Source organism: Odontesthes bonariensis, chromosome 20 (genome assembly GCF_027942865.1).
Source record: "Odontesthes bonariensis isolate fOdoBon6 chromosome 20, fOdoBon6.hap1, whole genome shotgun sequence".
NCBI classification, from domain to species: Eukaryota; Metazoa; Chordata; class Actinopteri; order Atheriniformes; family Atherinopsidae; genus Odontesthes; species Odontesthes bonariensis.
Genome location: NC_134525.1, coordinates 3479125 through 3497791, shown reverse-complemented (window position 1 = coordinate 3497791; position 18667 = coordinate 3479125). Strand labels below are relative to the sequence as shown.

Genomic DNA, 18667 nt, shown 5'->3' with positions numbered 1-18667 from the left:
AAAATCGGCTTTTCAAGATTTCTTGAAATAAGATGTGATATTTAGGACTTTTGAGATAAAAGTGATCTTGAAATTAGTTTAAAAACCTCTTCAAATGTCAAAAAAAAAAAAAAAGCTTGTTTCATATGACTCAAAACAATTTGTTCAAGATGTATTGTCTTCAAACAAGTCCCTATATCTGGCTGAAATGGTACTTGTTAGGCAGTTGTGTCTTATATTAAGTGTAATGAGATATTTTGACGAGAAATGAGACAAATATACTTGGTAAGACTTTGATTTTTTCCAGTGTTTATAAATTCTTCTGATTACAAACTTCAAAAACAAATAAGTTCCTTAACCTGACAGTTGACAAAAAGGAACAACAGCCAAATTTAACGTTTTGATGACTAAATCCATGCAAAATATGTACAGGTAAACACAGATAACATGCAGGTGATTTTGTAACCATAAAACTTGTGAAACAGCACACTGACTACAAAGCTAACTCGTGACATGCACTCATCATGTGCCAGCTCTGGTTTGTCATCTGATATCAAAGTTCACAGCCACGTGTTATCACGTCAGCTACAGTCTGACCTCACTGTCATGCTCGGGAAACCCGAACAACTCCGAGCAAGCCATGACATTAGAAAAATCCTGGCTAAAAGTTACTGTTACTGCTGGCTAACGTTAGCTGGCTAACACAGCTAGCATATCAGAAGACGTAGCATTTAATTATTAGCACGCGAGCTAAAGTGGCAAACTTTGAATTAGTCTAGTTTTAGATTTAAAAGGCTGTTGGAGTTACATCTAATACCTCGGCTCACCTGTCAGGGAAACTATTTAAACAGCATAGTGGTTACCTGAGGAGCCTTCGGCCATTCACTTTGAACTCTGATTGTTGCTTCTCCCACGGAGCAAGTTTGCCGACAGCAGGCCGTTTTTTACAGGGATGACAGGTGTACCCAGACACTCACGGACCGTGTCCACCTTTATACCTGTGCTCTGGTTGTTAAAACTGATTAAAAAAAAATTCCCTGAGAAGCTACAACAATTTCCTCCCGTCTGTAACTCAGCTATCAACACGAGCTAGCTGAAAGGCTAGCAAAGATAGCGCTGTGAAGCTAACGGCAATCTAAACCGGAACTTCCGGTTGGTATTTTTCAAAATAAAATGCTCACAGGCGCATAATCGCTTTATAATTAGTGTTAAAAGATCAACCAATTTCTAATTAAAAAAAAGCTTGGACGCCGAATGAAATGTAAATTATAGAGCGAATGCAAGAATTTGACGTTAAAACTATACATTCAGTTAAATTACAAAGCTACAACAGACTGTCAGGGAAAAAAGTGATGTAATACCAAACCGTAAACAAAAAAATAAACAAGAAAATGAAAACACGCGCTAGGTATATCACAAGTAATTCGTTTTATCAGCAAAAAGTGGAGACATGCCAACAGAGATTTTAAAAAGCCATTCCGAGGCTGTAAAGATGTAAAGAGGAGTTCATGACTGCAAAAGACAGTGAAAATATTCCATCAGCTTCAGAATAAGCTAAAACTGCAACAAATTTAAGGTACAGGGGTGCATCAGTGCACATAGCATGGGTTTCCTGCACACCTGTGAAGGAAATATTAGTGCTAAACCACACAGTATTCAGGTTTCGGTCCGGCTGATGCTCCCTTTTTCAGAGAAGGTCTTGCTTATTTGAGCAAGGCAATGCCAAACCATATTTCTGTCCACGTTACGGTGACACGTCTCCACCATAAAATATTCCAGTTGCTAAACTGAACTGTCTCCAGACCTGTCACCCACTGAAAATATGCAAAATACGAAGGCATGTCCTGAAAAGTGCTTAACTGTTGAGCATCTCATCCAGTAAGAATGGGAAAACATAACCACAGCAGCTGATTTCCTCAGTTCCTGGAGGTTTTGATATATAGAAAAAAAAAACATTTCTTAGCTGCAATACTTAATATGTTGTCTGGATGCAATTTCCAATTAAAGTGATACTCCGGAGTAGATTCAACCTGGGGTCATTTGAACCGTGATATCCAGCCAAGTAGCCCACCCGCAGTTTTTTCGATATTGGCTGAACATCAGCTGAGTTACTGAGTTATCCCGAATAGCTTAGTACAAGGGCTAACGGATCCTGGTCCGTATCTCCAAAATTACCACACTAAAATCACATGCCATGACACCAAACTTCTACAGTAGTACAAATATGGTCTGTACTCACCAAACGATGCATTTGGAAGTTTGAAAATAGTCCAGGAGTTTATTATTATCAACACAAGCCTGATAGCTTCTCTGCTGCTAAAGCTGCGTCGACGTCACTTCAGGGAGCTGGGAGCTTCAAAGTAAGATGAGGGTTGATCTACTACTGTAGACAACAAAGTATATGCTATATTCTACATGATTTTTTTATGAATTTTTATGTTGTAGAGTTGTGAAGTTATTTTATCAATGGAGAAATTGAGCAGCCTTGCTTTGTTGTCTACAGTAGTAGATCAACCCTCATCTTATTTTGAAGCTCCCAGCTCCCTGAAGTGACGTCGACGCAGCTTTAGCAGCAGAGAAGCTATCAGGCTTGTGTTGATAATAATACACTCCTGGACTATTTTCAAACTTCCAAATGCATCGTTTGGTGAGTACAGACCATATTTGTACTACTGTAGAAGTTTGGTTCATGGCATGTGATTTTAGTGTGGTAATTTTGGAGATACTGCCAGGATCCATTAACCCTTGTACGAAGCTATTCGGGATAACTCAGTAACTCAGCTGATGTTCAGCCAATATCGAAAAAACTGCGGGTGGGCTACTTGGCTGGATATCACGGTTCAAATGACCCCAGGTTGAATCTACTCCGGAGTATCACTTTAAATAAATGTAAATGTACTTTATATCTACAGCCCTTTACAGACAATCCTTACAATGTACTAAAGTGCTTTACAGCAGGTAATAAATAAAGAGAAGAAGAAGTAAAAACAATAAAAGAACAGTGAAAGCAATACAATACAACAAAATCAATTAAGATAAAATAAGATAAAAGTGTCATCATGCTACTGGGTATTAAAGCCATCCTAAATAAGCAGGTTTTTAGCCTGGATCTGAAGAGGCCCGGGTCAGAAATAAGACTTAGCTGGACGGGGGGCTTATTCCAGAGCCTGGGGGCAGCTTTGGGAAAAGGCTCGCTCACCCCAGGGTTTGTATTCTGACCTGGGCACTTCCAGCAGAAACTGATCTGTGACCTCAGAGCTCTACCAGGACTGTTAAAAGCTCAGATAAATACGACGGGGCGAGGCCGCTAAGAGCTTTAAAAACCAACATTAAAAGTTTAAAATCAGTTCTGTAAAGGACAGGAAGCCGATGAAGGTAGTTAAGAGCAGGAGTGATGTGCACACGTCTGTTGGTGATGGTTAAAAGACGGGCAGCAGCGTTCTGCACCAGCTGAAGGCGGCTGAGAGAAGACTGGGAGACGCCCACATAAAGCGCATTAAAATAGTCTGACCTCGAACTTATTAGGGTATGGATGGCTTTCTCAAGGTCGTGATGACTTAAAAACATTTTAACTTTGGCCAGGAGACGCAGCTGGAAAAAACTAGTCCTGACGACATTGTTCATTTGTTTGTCCGGCCTCAGATCAAAGGTCAAAGGTCACTCCCAGATTTCTGACGGTTGAACTAAGCTTTGAAGACGCGGTGCCAAAGCCAGCCGTCACAGTGCCCCCAAACACAATGCATTCAGTTTTATCATTATTTAAAAGAAGAAAAAAAAATAAGAGAGGTTTCCTAACAGTCTGTATTCACATTTCACTCAGAGTTTCAACATTTTCTCCCACATTTCATACATTTTGTCCCCCTTTGGTGTCTATTTATTGCCGGCTAAAGCTCCAAAGCATGCCCACATGGTGGCGCTTCATGACTGAGTGTGTGCAGTGTAGAGGGCTTTCCTGGTGATGGAGATGAGAGGGGGCAGAAAAAAGAAATAATGCAACACCCCCTGTATTTCTGCGTGTTTACCACAGACCCCTGCGCTGCTGTGATCTATCCACATACTGCCTTTATGTAGTCTTGAAAAGGAAGTGAAAGTGGGTTATTGTGAGTAAAAACTGGGTTGGGAAGAGGCTTTTCTTTGGCTGTGGCTGGTTCAATGTGACTCGATAAAGCTCCACAATAAACTCTGAGATGAACAACACAGCCCTGCCTTACCTGGGTCGTCTTAAATGAGGCCACACAGCATGATTATGTTACATTTGACAAGCTTTGAATGTGGATTTCTATCACACAGATACATGTTATATGACACATAGTACATGTTTCTACTGTGCAGCTGTCTGGCTTTGAACTCAGGGGGGGGGGGGAAAGTGTTAAAAAGAGGTCAAACTAAAATATTTAAGAGATCAATGAGCTTCTATTCTTGTTTCCAAGCCAGAAACAAGAGAACCTATAAACTCAGAGGCTGTAAAATACAATCAGTTGACACCCGGAGACTTTGCAATTCATATTTAATGCATTCAGCCCGACTCCCGTTGCCTGAAAAACTGTAAAAACAGGTGCAGGTTAAAAAATATACCCCCAAAAGAAAGCCTATTCAATAAATAACAACATTAACACTGATTACTGGGGACACTGGGCCACAAATGCTTGCTTTTTTTTTAAAAAGACTGTGTAATCTTAGGAAAACAAATGCAATGAGAATTGTAATTTGATGCCACGAACTTTAATCCAAACCTGAAATATCACACAGAAGGACTTAAAACCAACAAATGTTGCAGCAGAGCTGCTTTTATCAGTGCTAATTTCATGTTACACAATAAACACCGAACGTGAACCGACTATTTCTGACGATAAATGATGGAGATGGCGGCCGCCGTGTGATAAACTGCCCCATCTGGTTTGCTTTTGGGAGCAGCTAGGTCCAGTTGTGGAATAATGAGATAATATGTGGCGTTTCTTTTCGGCACATCGCTGCTTTTTCGTGCTGCAGGCCCAGAGTCAGACCGAGTCACTCTGCAGTCACAGAATCCAGATCACGCATGCGCACAGCGGCTCCTCGTCCCCGTCAACCAGGCGAGATGGGTGGGAGAGAACTGCATAAAGATGGCGCGCACTAAATACCGGAAATTAAGGATTTAGATTTCAAAATGAAAACACAAAAACGATCATCTTAGATGGTTATCGGTTAAAAACATTCGGGCACGTGTTTAACGGTCCATACTGTGATAAAAGTAGCAGTAATTGGCTTTTTTTTCTTTAAAAACATGGATTTTTCTCTGCTGATTTAGATGCTGAGCTGTTGGTAGATTTTTTTTTAGTCTTTTTCTGTTAAGATGCGAAAATAATAATAATACTAAAAAAACAGGAATACCAGGAATAATATCCTAAATTCATGAGCTGAAGAGGAGATGTAGAGGATGCAGAGCGGAGATGGGGAGGGAGAAGTTCAAGGCATTTATTCCCTTGACCATCATGGGAAATGTGAGATGACGGGTGGATAAAATGGATAAAATGGACAAACCTGGACCTGGAATATCAGAAGGGTTATTTCTTTTGCTCTCAGGCATGGCAGCAAGAACAACTCTGACACCCCTCTGATCAACCTTAGGACTAAATGCAGTAGCGAGCATCAGCTTGCATCAAGCAGTTTTTCATCTTCAACGTGACATTTGGGGATGTGTCAATCACCGAGGTTCAATGGTATTTCCCCCCCTCCTTATCTAGTGCAAAACTACCAAAAAACGTGGCAAAATTAATACATTTTAAACAGAAAGACTCGCTAAAACGTAAACTCGTCTGTTTATCTAAAACACTTTTTGGTTTATTGTTTGTTTGCACTTTAATGAAACATTACAAACACGAGTATATCACAAAAAGGAAAGAAATAGAATAAAATAAATAAATATACAATAGATAATAAATGATAAGCTGCAATGAATCAGTGCTGGAGAGGTTAGAAACCCTGGGAGGGCTAATCAAGAACCTCAACATTAAGATAAATAAACAAAATTAAATGTATCTTATCAGGATAAAACAACAAATGGATTAATGAGAGAAGAAAAAAAAACAACATCACAAAAATCAATAATCAAGCAAAGAATCAAGAAATAAATTACAATAAATCAAAAGACTAAACTGCAATGGCAACTATAAACAAAAAAGAGAAGCGTAGCGCGACGCTCTTTGTGAGTCTTATTGTGAAATCCTTTACCGGAAGTCGCGCTTTCCCCCGACAGCTGGCTTGACTCTGCTTCTGCACAGCTCTGAGCGCGGCCGAGCAGGACAGAGTGGCAGTGAGTGCGTCTGCGGCAGCGTTTAGCTTTTTTTTTTAAGGGAAAAACCACAAACTCCAGCCGAAGAAGAGAAGCCCAAACCCGGCTGCGCTTCCAGGAGACCTCGGCACACCTTGGGACTATGATACATTTCCACCGGAGGCTGGTAACGGTGCGCGGTTCTGACGCCAAGCGGCTTATTGCACATCTGCAGACCATAATGAGGGCATCCGCTATTCTTCACGGTGGTTTTTCCTCCAAGGTTTAGTTAGACGCGGAGTGACACTATTAATAAATGTGTCGCTTTTAGAAATCCTCTCCAGGAAAACACTCGCCGAGGGGACGCAGCCTGCAGAAATCTAGCGGATTCCTCCACCAGAGAAGAAGAAGACACGTCCCAATCATTCCGATAGTTTTTACACATTTTTTTTTTTTTTTTTTTTGCGAGGAAAATCGCCTTTTTCGCCAGACTCCCCCTGCTTTCTGTCTATTTTTGCAGTCTTACATGGTTTTGTCCTTCTGAACATTCATCGCCAACCCTCCCGTGGGCATTCCCCCCGTTAAAGGATGCCGGATCAAATATCGGTGTCCGAGTTTCTCTCGGAGACGACAGAGGATTATAATTCCCCGACAACATCCAGCTTCACCACCCGCCTGCAGAGCTGCAGGAATACAGTGAACGTGCTGGAGGAGGTAAGGCCACAGAGGATGCACGGCTGACCAAGCCTCAGCCAAACACGCACACACCGTCATCATTATTCACATTCATATTTTTAAAGCCACCTTACTTGCCAACACATCGGGTTTAAATGTGGATGCAGGCTCTGCATAGCTCAGGCTGCATTACACTGATGGTGTGTGACAGCATCCCCAGAGGCTACAAATGCATTTCCATGTTGCACAGCAGCCACTCACAGCTCACAAATATCTGCACCTGTTGCTGTTAAAGTTGGATATTTTAAGATATTTTAAGATGTGAAGGTGTTTTTTTTTGCATCCCGGCTGATGGTGGGGATTCAGAGCCAGCGTTTTGTGAGGGTGATCTCTCCATCATGGCGTGTTATGGCTCTTTTTGTGGAGTAATAACAGAGGGGGTGGATGGCTTTGTTGGAGGGATGTGCACTCAGGCCTGCAGCTCTCTGTGCTCACTATTACATAACTCAGGGCTTCAGATTATGCTGTAGCAGTGTGTGTGTGTGTGTGTGTGATAGAAAGACCTCTTTCAGTCAGATATGGATTTAACTGTCAAACAGATTTGATTATTTGAAAGGAAAAAAAAAAAAGTCTAATGGGGTCAGGAAGGGGGGGTGCTGGGAGTGTTTTTGCGTGTGTTTCCCACCTCCCCCGTTGCTGGCATCCTTCCTGCTGTGATTAAATGGAGCAGCAAACCAGGGAAGAGCTCACCTTCGCTGTTCTCTGATGAAGCCAAAATATGACCTCATTTCCCAACTGAAACACACACGAGGAAAGCCGTCCACCTCGCCGTATTTAGTGTAATCTGCCGTGTGAAGCAGCAGATTTGGATGTGACACTCGTCATCTTTCTACGTGGGCAACTTCAGGACGGCTGAATTGAGCTTATTCGACTGAACAGCTGTGTTCGATGCCGTGTAAACGTTAAAATGAGCACGATAATAAGCAAGGCAGGTTTATCTGTGCGGCACAATCCAACTACAAGGCGATTCAAAGTGCTTTACAGATACATTAAAACAGTAGAAATAAAAAGCACGATTTAAATTTTAAACAAAAAAAGAAAGAAAAAAGAACAATAGATCAGAGATGGGGACTCGAGTCACTGTGACTTGGACTCGAGTCGACTCGAGTCGCTGTTTTGATGACTCTTGACTTGACAAAAAACTAAAAGACTCGAGACTCGACTCGGACTTGGAAGTTAAAGACTCGGCACTTGACTTGAGACACGATGACTTGAATGACTTGAGTGTTAAGCATCTAGCATAACTTCGAACTTTGTTCGTCATTTGAAGATCCATTCTGACCAGTAAGTGCTCGTCAAATTAGCTAATATTATCCTGTTAGCCTAGTCGCTAGTTAGCTAACGTTAGCTTGATATGATACGGGGTGGACAGGTTGGACACATTGGCCAATGATGATTACTGAGAGTTACTTATATCTTTGTGTTTTCACTTTATTAAGATCAGATTCTGCAGGTAAAATTGCAATAATAAGGTGAGCTGACTTGACTTGCCCAAGAAAAAAATTACTTGGGACTTGAAAGCTAAGACTTGAGACCAGAGATGGGACAAAGTCACACATGTGCAAGTATCAAGTCTTAGCTTTCAAGTCTCAAGTAATTTTTTCTTGGGCAAGTCAAGTCACCTTATTATTGCAATTTTACCTGCAGAATCTGATCTTAATAAAGTGAAAACACAAAGATATAAGTAACTGTCAGTAAACATCATTGGCCAACGTGTCCAACCTGTCCACCCCGTATCATATCCAGCTAACGTTAGCTAACTACAGACTAGGCTAACAGGATAATATTAGCTAATTTGACGAGCACTTACTGGTCAGAATGGATCTTCAAACGATGAATAAAGTTCGAAGTTATGCTAGATGCTTAACACTCAAGTCATCGTGTCTCAAGTCAAGTCAAGTGCCGAGTCTTTAACTTCCAAGTCCGAGTCGAGTCTCAAGTCTTTTAGTTTTTTGTCAAGTCAAGTCACAAGTCATCAAAACAGCGACTCGAGTCGACTCGAGTCCAAGTCACAGTGACTTGAGTCCCCATCTCTGCTTGAGACTTGAAAGCAAAGACTTGAGACTTACTTGAGACTTGCAGATGTGTGACTTGGTCCCATCTCGGGTGCTATCCATCACCTCTAACCTGGGTCCTTTACGGTTTTATTATATCATAGCAATAGAAAAGGCAGCAGAGCAGAGCCAGGGCTGTGTTTATTCTCAACATGGAGCACTCTGCTGACTGTAACAAGGAAAAGGCTCGCATCATGAATCACCTCTCTGGCTCCGTGCCCCCCCCCCCCGATCCGAGAGGCTGCTGCAGCTCAAACGAAAAACATCTGTTGGAGAGTTGGCCGCCATGTGCTCTGGGCTCCAGTAGCCGCTCTGGAATTTTTGCAGGGATCACATGACGAGGAAGACTATTATACTGGCACCGAAGAGCAGAGATGGGACCAAGTCACACATGTGCAAGTCTCAAGTAAGTCCCAAGTCTTCAAGTCTTAGCTTTTAAGTCTCAAGTAAGTCCCAAGTCTTCAAGTCTTAGCTTTCAAGTCTCAAGTAAGTCTCAAGTCTTAGCTTTCAAGTCTCAAGTAAGTCTCGAGTCTTCAAGTCTTAGCTTTCAAGTCTCAAGTAAGTCTCAAGTCTTAGCTTTCAAGTCTCAAGTAAGTCTCGAGTCTTAGCTTTCAAGTCTCAAGTAAGTCTCAAGTCTTAGCTTTCAAGTCTCAAGTAAGTCTCAAGTCTTAGCTTTCAAGTCTCAAGTAAGTCTCAAGTCTTAGCTTTCAAGTCTCAAGTAAGTCTCGAGTGTTCAAGTCTTAGCTTTCAAGTCTCAAGTAAGTCCCAAGTCTTAGCTTTCAAGTCTCAAGTAAGTCTCAAGTCTTAGCTTTCAAGTCTGAAGTAAGTCTCAAGTCTTCAAGTCTTAGCTTTCAAGTCTCAAGTAAGTCCCAAGTCTTAGCTTTCAAGTCTCAAGTAAGTCCCAAGTCTTCAAGTCTTAGCTTTCAAGTCTCAAGTAAGTCTCAAGTCTTAGCTTTCAAGTCTCAAGTAAGTCTCGAGTCTTCAAGTCTTAGCTTTCAAGTCTCAAGTAAGTCCCAAGTAATTTTTTCTTGGTCAAGTCAAAGTCAAGTCACCTTATTTTTGCAATTTTACCTGCAGAATCTGATCTTAATAAAGTGAAAACACAAAGATATAAGTAACTGTCAGTAAACATCATTGGCCAATGTGTCCAACCTGTCCACCCCGTATCATATCAAGCTAACGTTAGCTAACTACTGACTAGGCTAACAGGATAATATTAGCTAATATGACGAGCACTTACTGGTCAGAATGGATCTTCAAATGACGAACAAAGTTCGAAGTTATGCTAGATGCTTAACACTCAAGTCATTCAAGTCATCGTGTCTCAAGTCAAGTGCCGAGTCTTTAACTTCCAAGTCCGAGTCGAGTCTCGAGTCTCTTATTTTTTGTCAAGTCGAGTCACAAGTCATCAAAACAGCAACTTGAGCCGACTCGAGTCCAAGTCACAGTGATTCGAGTGTCTCTTTTCTGTTAGATTCCTGCTCGGACGGGGAGGGACTCGCTCGAATTGTGAGCCGAACAGCCCCAGCAGAGAGGAAAAGTGCGTTAAAAATCTCCTGGGCTTGTGCTGAGCACTTAGTTCTCAAACTCAAAGCACCCAGCTTTATTTTCTCCCGACTCATTTCCTCGCTATGGCGACGAGGTAAATTATGCAAAGGTACGTCGTGAATATTTGATACTGTAACCCGAGGGGGAGATTTGAGCCGGCAGCGGCGCCGTCACTCTGCGTTTGTCAGGAGGAGCCCTTAAAGAGGAAATAAAAGTCGTTGAACCATCAGAATATCCTAATTCTTCACCCCACCGGCATCGGTTATCAGTTCAGGACGTGCCAGCGTCCACCTTGGAAACTTTCCTCCCCAGAACACCAAAGATGTCGGCTGTTTACACACGGATCAGTGCAGAAATGTGGAAAACAAAGAGCAGCCAGATGGAGCGATAAGGCATTAAAAATAGCCTCCTGTATTTCTGTCTTGGCTGCTTGAGACAAAGGAAATGGGGGCATTGTGCGTGTTTGCCACGTGGGTGGCAGACCGGAAACCGGCCGACCTGTCTGGCTTTTATTTTGCTGTCATCTTTGGTGTAGAGGAGTTATTGTTGGGCTTGTGTGGTGCTCATTTCTTCGTCCAACTGGCTCATTCTTAAATCTGCAAAAAAAAAGGACATCACAAAGTCTGAAAACCTTCCTTTCATCATCATCGAATTTATTTGTAGCACATTTAATGTACAAAACAATTCAAAGTGCTTTACATAAAATAAAAGCATTGCAGCAGGGAGTGTAAGAAGCATTAAAAATACACAAAATAATATAAAGAGAAACAAATAAAATCATTTAAATGAATTTAAAAACAAGCAACAGTCCAGATAAGTTCAAAGATATTTCATGCATAGACACATGAGAAAAGAAATGTCTTTAACCTGGATTTAAAAATGTCTCCATTTGGTGAAAGTTTAATCTCCTCTGGCAGTTTGTTCCACTTGTTTGCAGCATAACAGCAATTATTATCCTTCCATTCTTTTAATCTGCAGAGTCATTGTCCAGCTGGGAAACAAGATGTTCTCTGTAAACATGCAACATTGATCAAATACCTGCAAAATTACCCCTAAAAACCCCAAAGAGTCTGAAAATGATCTATTTACCAGCCAACAAAGGCAGGTGGTCACTCTGAGGCTCTGCTGCTTTCTCGGCTCACTGGAAAAAATGCCCCTCCAAAAATAAGTAAGAAAAACAACAAATACAAGATGTTTTTGCTTGAAATAATCAAATAAATCTGCCAATGGAACTAGTGAAAATCAGCTTGTCAAGATTTCTTGAAATAAGATGTGATATTTAGGACTTTTGAGATAAAAGTGATCTTGAAATTAGCTTAAAAACCTCTTCAAATGTCAAAAAAAAAGCTTGTTTCATATGATATATGACTCAAAACAATTTGTTTTCATGACTTTTTCACTTAACAGGATATTCCAGATGTATTGTATTAAAACAAGTCCCTATATCTGGCTGAAATGGTACTTGTTAGGCAGTTGTGTCTGATATTAAGTATAATGAGATATTTTGACTAGAAATGACACAAATATACTTGGTAAGACTTAGATTTTTTCCAGTGCTTCTCCACAATGAAAGTTAATATTAGCAACAGGCCCTTGCAAACTGTCCCGAGGGGCACGCTTTGTCTGTCCCTCTGCCCCACAGATGGCACTTTGCGTCACCGGCTTGGCTCTCCTGAACCACGCAGAGCCGTAGCAGCGCTACAAGGGAAACCCTCGCTGCTTCGGCATTCCTTTGAGCGCGCCTCTCGCCGCCACATCACATGGGCCGGGCCAGAAAAATGTTGACTTTTCACAGTCGCTCTATTCAAGCGTGGCCGGGATTGACCTAAAAGGCGGCGGCCCTTTCATGTGCCGTACTTTTATATAACAACCTTTTCAGCCGCAGAGCTTTAAGGCTGAGACACAGACTTTGATGCATTCAAAAAGAAGGTTTTATTCTAAAGCACTGCGTATTCTTATTGGAATAGAAGTCATTGTTCTGTGTATAATAGAATAGAATAGAAGTCATACAGTGTTCCTCCCATTGTTTAACAGAATCTCATTTTATATGAGAGTGGAGTCTGTTGGACACTTGATCGTGCAGGACAATAGTTGCTCATGTTCTACCATCACGTGTGGGTAATGCATATTAACGATAAGGAATCAGGTGACAGAAGCCAGAAAAAGAAACAAAACTGAAGTATTCTTGGTATAAATGTTCCTTTTAATGTTCTTATTTGAGCAGATCTCTGCTTCTCCTGCTTCTGTTGTAAAGATGAACAATATGTTTTTAAGGGCTCGAACATGGTTCTGCAGCCTCACTGAATGCCTCAAATACCTCAAATACCCCAAATACTCCAAATACCTGTATGCTTTAGTGTCTCAGAAGTACATCGAAGTATATATGTTGGTGTGCTGTTGGTCCTTTAGCTCTTTGTTATAAAGTTATATGTTTCCTGCCCATCCAGCCTCAAGCTAATCTTGTGTGGCTGTTGTGTAGCTTTATGTCTGTTAGCTGTTGTGTAGCTTTATGTCTGTTAGCTGTTAGCTGTTTGGTGGGCTGCACGCAAGCTAATCTTGTGTGGCTGTTGTGTAGCTTCATGTCTGTTAGCTGTTGTGTAGCTTCATGGCTGTTAGCCGTTAGCTGTTTGGTGGGCTGCACGCAAGCTAATCTTATGTGGCTGTTGTTTAGCTTCATGTCTGTTAGCTGTTTGGTGGGCTGCACGCAAGCTAATCTTGTGTGGCTGTTGTGTAGCTTCATGTCTGTTAGCTGTTGTGTAGCTTCATGGCTGTTAGCTGTTAGCCGTTAGCTGTTTGGTGGGCTGCACGCAAGCTAATCTTGTGTGGCTGTTGTGTAGCTTCATGTCTGTTAGCTGTTTGGTGGGCTGCACACAAGCTAATCTTGTGTGGCTGTTGTGTAGCTTCATGTCTGTTAGCTGTTAGCTGTTTGGTGGGCTGCACGCAAGCTAATCTTGTGTGGCTGTTGTGTAGCTTCATGTCTGTTAGCTGTTAGCCGTTAGCTGTTTTGGTGGGCTGCACACAAGCTAATCTTGTGTGGCTGTTGTGTAGCTTCATGGCTGTTAGCTGTTAGCTGTTTGGTGGGCTGCACACAAGCTCGTCTTGTGTTGGTCGATTACCCAAAATTCTTCACTCTGCTGGGACTGAGATCAACACAGACAGACACCTGCGTCCTGGGCTGATGGGATGGATCCATCTTGCCAGGCTCCAAGCTATCTGTTTGTTGCCAGAAAGACAAAAGTTGGGATCAGTCGGCGTCGTAGCTGCAGGTCGGTTCATCCAGCGTATGGTTTCACTCTTGACTTTGATGGATGTGTCGTCCAATCACTTTCTAAATACTTTAGAAAGTACCTGCTTTTTTTTTTTTTTTTCTATAGATGGCTCAGCTCCACCCATGACTGTTGAAAATGAATTGCATTTAGCATTTAGTGAAAAGTAGCCGTCACTATTGCAACAAAAAATACTAAATTTCAGGGAAAAGTACCACAAGCTTGGATCAGGAAACCATAAAAAGTTCAGATAAATTTCCTGGTATGGATTAGCTGAGTTAAATCTAGCTCCAGATACGATAATCTCACACATTTGTAAAGGTTTGCTGTTTTTTTTTTGTATAACTGATGTTTTTATTTGACATATACATATCAAACACAGAGGGGGTGTATATTATATGCAGTTATACTTGCTTAAAGTTCTTTAAAAGTCCTTTCTCCCTAGATCTTTGTAAATTTCAGTCACTGTTTTGCACCTTTTACGTCATATTTCCGCTAATCCGATCCTCTTCTTCGCTCTATATGCCCTAACGAGCATTCTGCGTTAATACGAGTACTTTACAAGTGAGAAAAACAACCATACAAAGTACGAGTCATTTACAGGTGAGAGCAACAACAATACAAAAAGAAAAAGAAAGAACCTACTCTCCTGTAATTAATGAAAAAATAAGAAAAACAAGAATATAGAGGTAACTAGAGTCCCAGCATTGCCTGTACTAATAATGACCATCTTTTATCAAACATGTCTGTTTCCAGCTGTAGTCTTGCTGTGATTTTTTTCCATGATAAACACATTTTTTACCCCGTCTCTCCATTGCATTATGCTTGGAGGCCGTGGTTTCAACCAGGAAGCTGTTATAGTCTTCTTTGCTATCAGCAGCAGGATTCTCAGTAAATATTTAGAGTTCTTATCTGTCATACCGTCAGGAATTATACCCAAAATGTAAAGTGCTGGTTCCAGATGGAGGTTAATGCCCATAATCTGTTTCATTTCCTTTTGAATATTCTTCCAAAAATTCTGTATTTTTGGGCAATCCCAGAATATATGAGTGGAGTCGCCCACTGCTCCACACTCCCTCCAACATAAATCAGTTGTGTTGCTGTATTTCAATGTCATGAACGGAGTGTAAAAGTAACGCATTTTCACAGTCCATCACATGAGGCTGCTTCGCCTCAGGCTCGATAATCTCCAATATTATCAAATGCTGTGGCGAGCTTTGAGATGAAAGATAAAACAATGGTGTTTTTGTTCCAGATGTGTTGGGTACACTGGAAAAAATCTAAATCTTACCAAGTATATTTGTCTCATTGAGTATCTCATTACACTTGATATAAGACTCAACTGCCTAACAAGTTCTATTTCAGCCAGATATAGGGACTTGTTTTAATACAATACATCTGGAATATCTTGTTAAGTGAAAAAGTCTTGAAAACATCTTGTTTTGAGTCGCATATCATATGAAACAAGCTTTTTTTTTACATTTAAGGAGGTTTTTAAGCTAATTTCAAGATCACTTTTAACTAGAGATGCACCGGATCCTGATTTTTAAGGTCCTGCCGGAACCGGATACCGGATCCTACTCGGATCATCAGCTAGTACATTATAATGCAGAGAAAACCACTTTACAGTTCATTTCCTTTCCTTAACAGATGAAATACGCAATAACTTCTAACATTATCTATTTTATTTGAATATAGTCACTTGGAACACACCGCTGAAATGTTCAGCTTAACGTCATTTCGGTACAGGCTTATTGTTCTGTTCAATCCAAAGAACAAATAAAGAGAGCAAAAAATGACATTATTACTAAAGAGAATGAGGCCTGTCATAAACAGCAAGCCTTAAAGTGGTCTTTGAAAAGTAAAAGAAAAGAGTAAAAGAATCCAACAAAACACAGGCCTACTGCATTTACAAACTAAAATATAGCAAATTTAGCACATGTATAACTCTTGGATACAAAATTTTAATAGGCCTGGTAAATGTAATGAAAAAAAACGTAGGCTAATAGTAGCCTATTAACTGCAGACTGATTTTTTTTTTTTCTCAGAAAAAACAAAACACTGGGAATCTTGATAATCATCATGAATGCCTACAGTCATGGAACTTAGGCTATTTCACTTCTATTTCAAGCACTTAACTGTAGGCTTAATTAGAACATTAAACAAAGTGTGGCACAAAAAACCTACTCTCCTGTAGGTTATATTATGAACAACCTCTATAGCTAGCTTTCACAGAAAATGAGCGTTTCCTTTCAGAAAAACAAGACGCTCTGCATTAATCGGCGACAGCCGGTTGCGAGTGTGAGAACGGATGTCTCCAGCGGTGCTGAAGAGTCGTTCACTGGGTACAGAGGTTGGTGGTGGGCAGAGATAAACTTTGGCCGTTTTTGACAGCAGTGGAAACCGCTGCTGATTGCCTTTCCACCACTGAAGTGCACCAAAGTGCAGCATCAGTGTTGGCCTGCATCTATCAGAGGGACGGGCGGCGCCCCGCCTGAGCCTCGGCCTGTCAGGAGGAGATAGGAAATGCCTTCCGCATTACAGAACCCTCTGGGCGCACGCGTTGGTTCGGTGGAAGCAGCCGTCGGTAAACAGCAGAGCTGTGTTTGGATTGATAAATCCTCTCAAAAGGCTTCTTTTCTGTCTTTCACTTAACTTATCTCGCCGCGCCTAAAGTCCGAGCAGCACCCGAGGCCGAACCCCCCGATGACACGCCGTCATGTGATGCCTCAGCCCCGTCACATGTGACCTCCCGCGGGGGAACAACTGCAGCACAGATCGCTGATAGTTGCTGCTTTGAGTATCAGAAAGCTTTAAGTTTGAGCTGTTTTAGACACTTAATTCCATTTTGTGTCCTCACTCGGTTTGGTTCTATATTTGGATTCGTTGAACTGCTTTAACCCCCCCCCACCAGCACCACCACCAGCACGCAGAAGCCAGAAAAAGGCGGTGAATAATTCAAAAGGACAGGACGAGTTTTTATCATTCTTGGCTTTACATAAGAAATTCGACTGCCGGCTATTTAAGGCTCCTTTCTGCAACATTTGCAGCCGAGTTGCACAGCTGTGTCAGATTTAATTATTAATGAAGTGATGGCTTTTTATTCATTATCTGTCCCTCGCGTTTCTGAACTCAGTGAATCACCCAGAGATTGGGAGCGCTTGCCGTCCCTTGGCACCATTACTCATATGTCATCTTGTTTCAGTTAATTTGCACGATAAAGTATAAGTGGACGTGACTTAGTTTCTGAATCAGATGTGGTATTTTTGTCTGATTTTCCTAAATAGTCGATGCAAATGACAGTCAGCGTAATTTAGAGTATTATTGGAACAATGATTACAGAGTTTTTATCCAAAATAAATCTCTTTAAATGCAAATGTTCCAAATTATTCTGCACAACAGACTTGAAAATGGTCATATTTACTGAAATCAAAGGCTAGTTACATTTTATAGGAGGACCCCTTATTGAACAGCAGCTTCACAGCTCCTGCATCCATTGAAGTTGTGAGTTTTTTGGAGAGTTTCTGCTTGAATTTCTTGGCAGGATGTCAGAATATCCTCCCAGAGCTGCTGTTTGGATGTGAACTGCCTCCCACCCGCATAGATTTCAGTGTGAGGATGCTCCAAAGATTCAAGGTCAGGGGAGGATGGGGGCCACACCAGGGCTGTGATCGAAACCGCATACTGGATACTACATACTGCATACTGCATACTACATACTACATGCTACATGCTACATACTGCATACTACATGCTACATACTACATACTACATACTGCATACTACATGCTACATACTACATACTACATACTACATACTGCATACTGCATACTACATACTACATGCTACATGCTACATACTGCATATTACATGCTACATACTTACATACTACATACTACATACTGCATACTACATACTGCATACTGCATACTACATACTACATGCTACATACTACATACTACATACTACATACTGCATATTACATGCTACATACTTACATACTACATACTGCATACTGCATACTACATACTGCATACTGCATACTGCATACTACATACTACATACTGCATACTACATACTACATACTGCATACTGCATACTGCATACTACATACTACATGCTACATGCTACATACTGCATACTACATGCTACATACTACATACTACATACTGCATACTACATGCTACATACTACATACTACATACTACATACTGCATACTGCATACTACATACTACATGCTACATGCTACATACTGCATATTACATGCTACATACTTACATACTACATACTACATACTGCATACTACATACTGCATACTGCATACTACATACTACATGCTACATACTACATACTACATACTACATACTGCATATTACATGCTACATACTTACATACTACATACTGCATACTGCATACTACATACTGCATACTGCATACTGCATACTACATACTACATACTGCATACTACATACTACATACTGCATACTGCATACTGCATATTACATGCTACATACTTACATACTACATACTACATACTGCATACTGCATACTACATACTGCATACTGCATACTGCATACTACATACTACATGCTACATACTACATACTACATACTACATACTGCATATTACATGCTACATACTTACATACTGCATACTGCATACTACATACTGCATACTACATACTACATACTGCATACTACATACTACATACTGCATACTACATACTACATACTGCATACTACATGCTACATACTACATCCTACATACTTACATACTACATACTGCATACTGCATACTACATGCTACATACTTACATACTACATACTACATACT

General features: G+C 41.0%; 2 protein-coding genes across 5 annotated transcripts in view; one reads left to right on the top strand and one right to left on the bottom strand.

Annotated features, from left to right (window-relative positions):
• The window catches only part of nfx1 (nuclear transcription factor, X-box binding 1), a 28714-nt gene extending 27605 nt beyond the window's left edge, over window positions 1-1109 (bottom strand). Inside the window, exon 1 of the mRNA XM_075452160.1 lies at window positions 843-1109. Coding sequence (XP_075308275.1) covers window positions 843-861 — 19 coding nt within the window. The 5' untranslated portion in view covers window positions 862-1109. The remainder of the gene's footprint in view (window positions 1-842) is intronic.
• Window positions 1110-6222: 5113 nt separating this feature from the next.
• asap1b (ArfGAP with SH3 domain, ankyrin repeat and PH domain 1b) overlaps window positions 6223-18667 on the top strand; it is a 102192-nt gene continuing 89747 nt past the window's right edge. For 3 of the 4 annotated variants that reach the window (XM_075452772.1, XM_075452770.1, XM_075452771.1), the window contains exon 1: window positions 6224-6943. In XM_075452772.1, the coding sequence (XP_075308887.1) occupies window positions 6818-6943 (126 nt within the window). In that variant the 5' untranslated portion in view covers window positions 6224-6817. Of the gene's footprint in view, window positions 6944-18667 lie in introns of all 4 variants that reach the window. The other variant, XM_075452769.1, reaches the window with a different exon arrangement.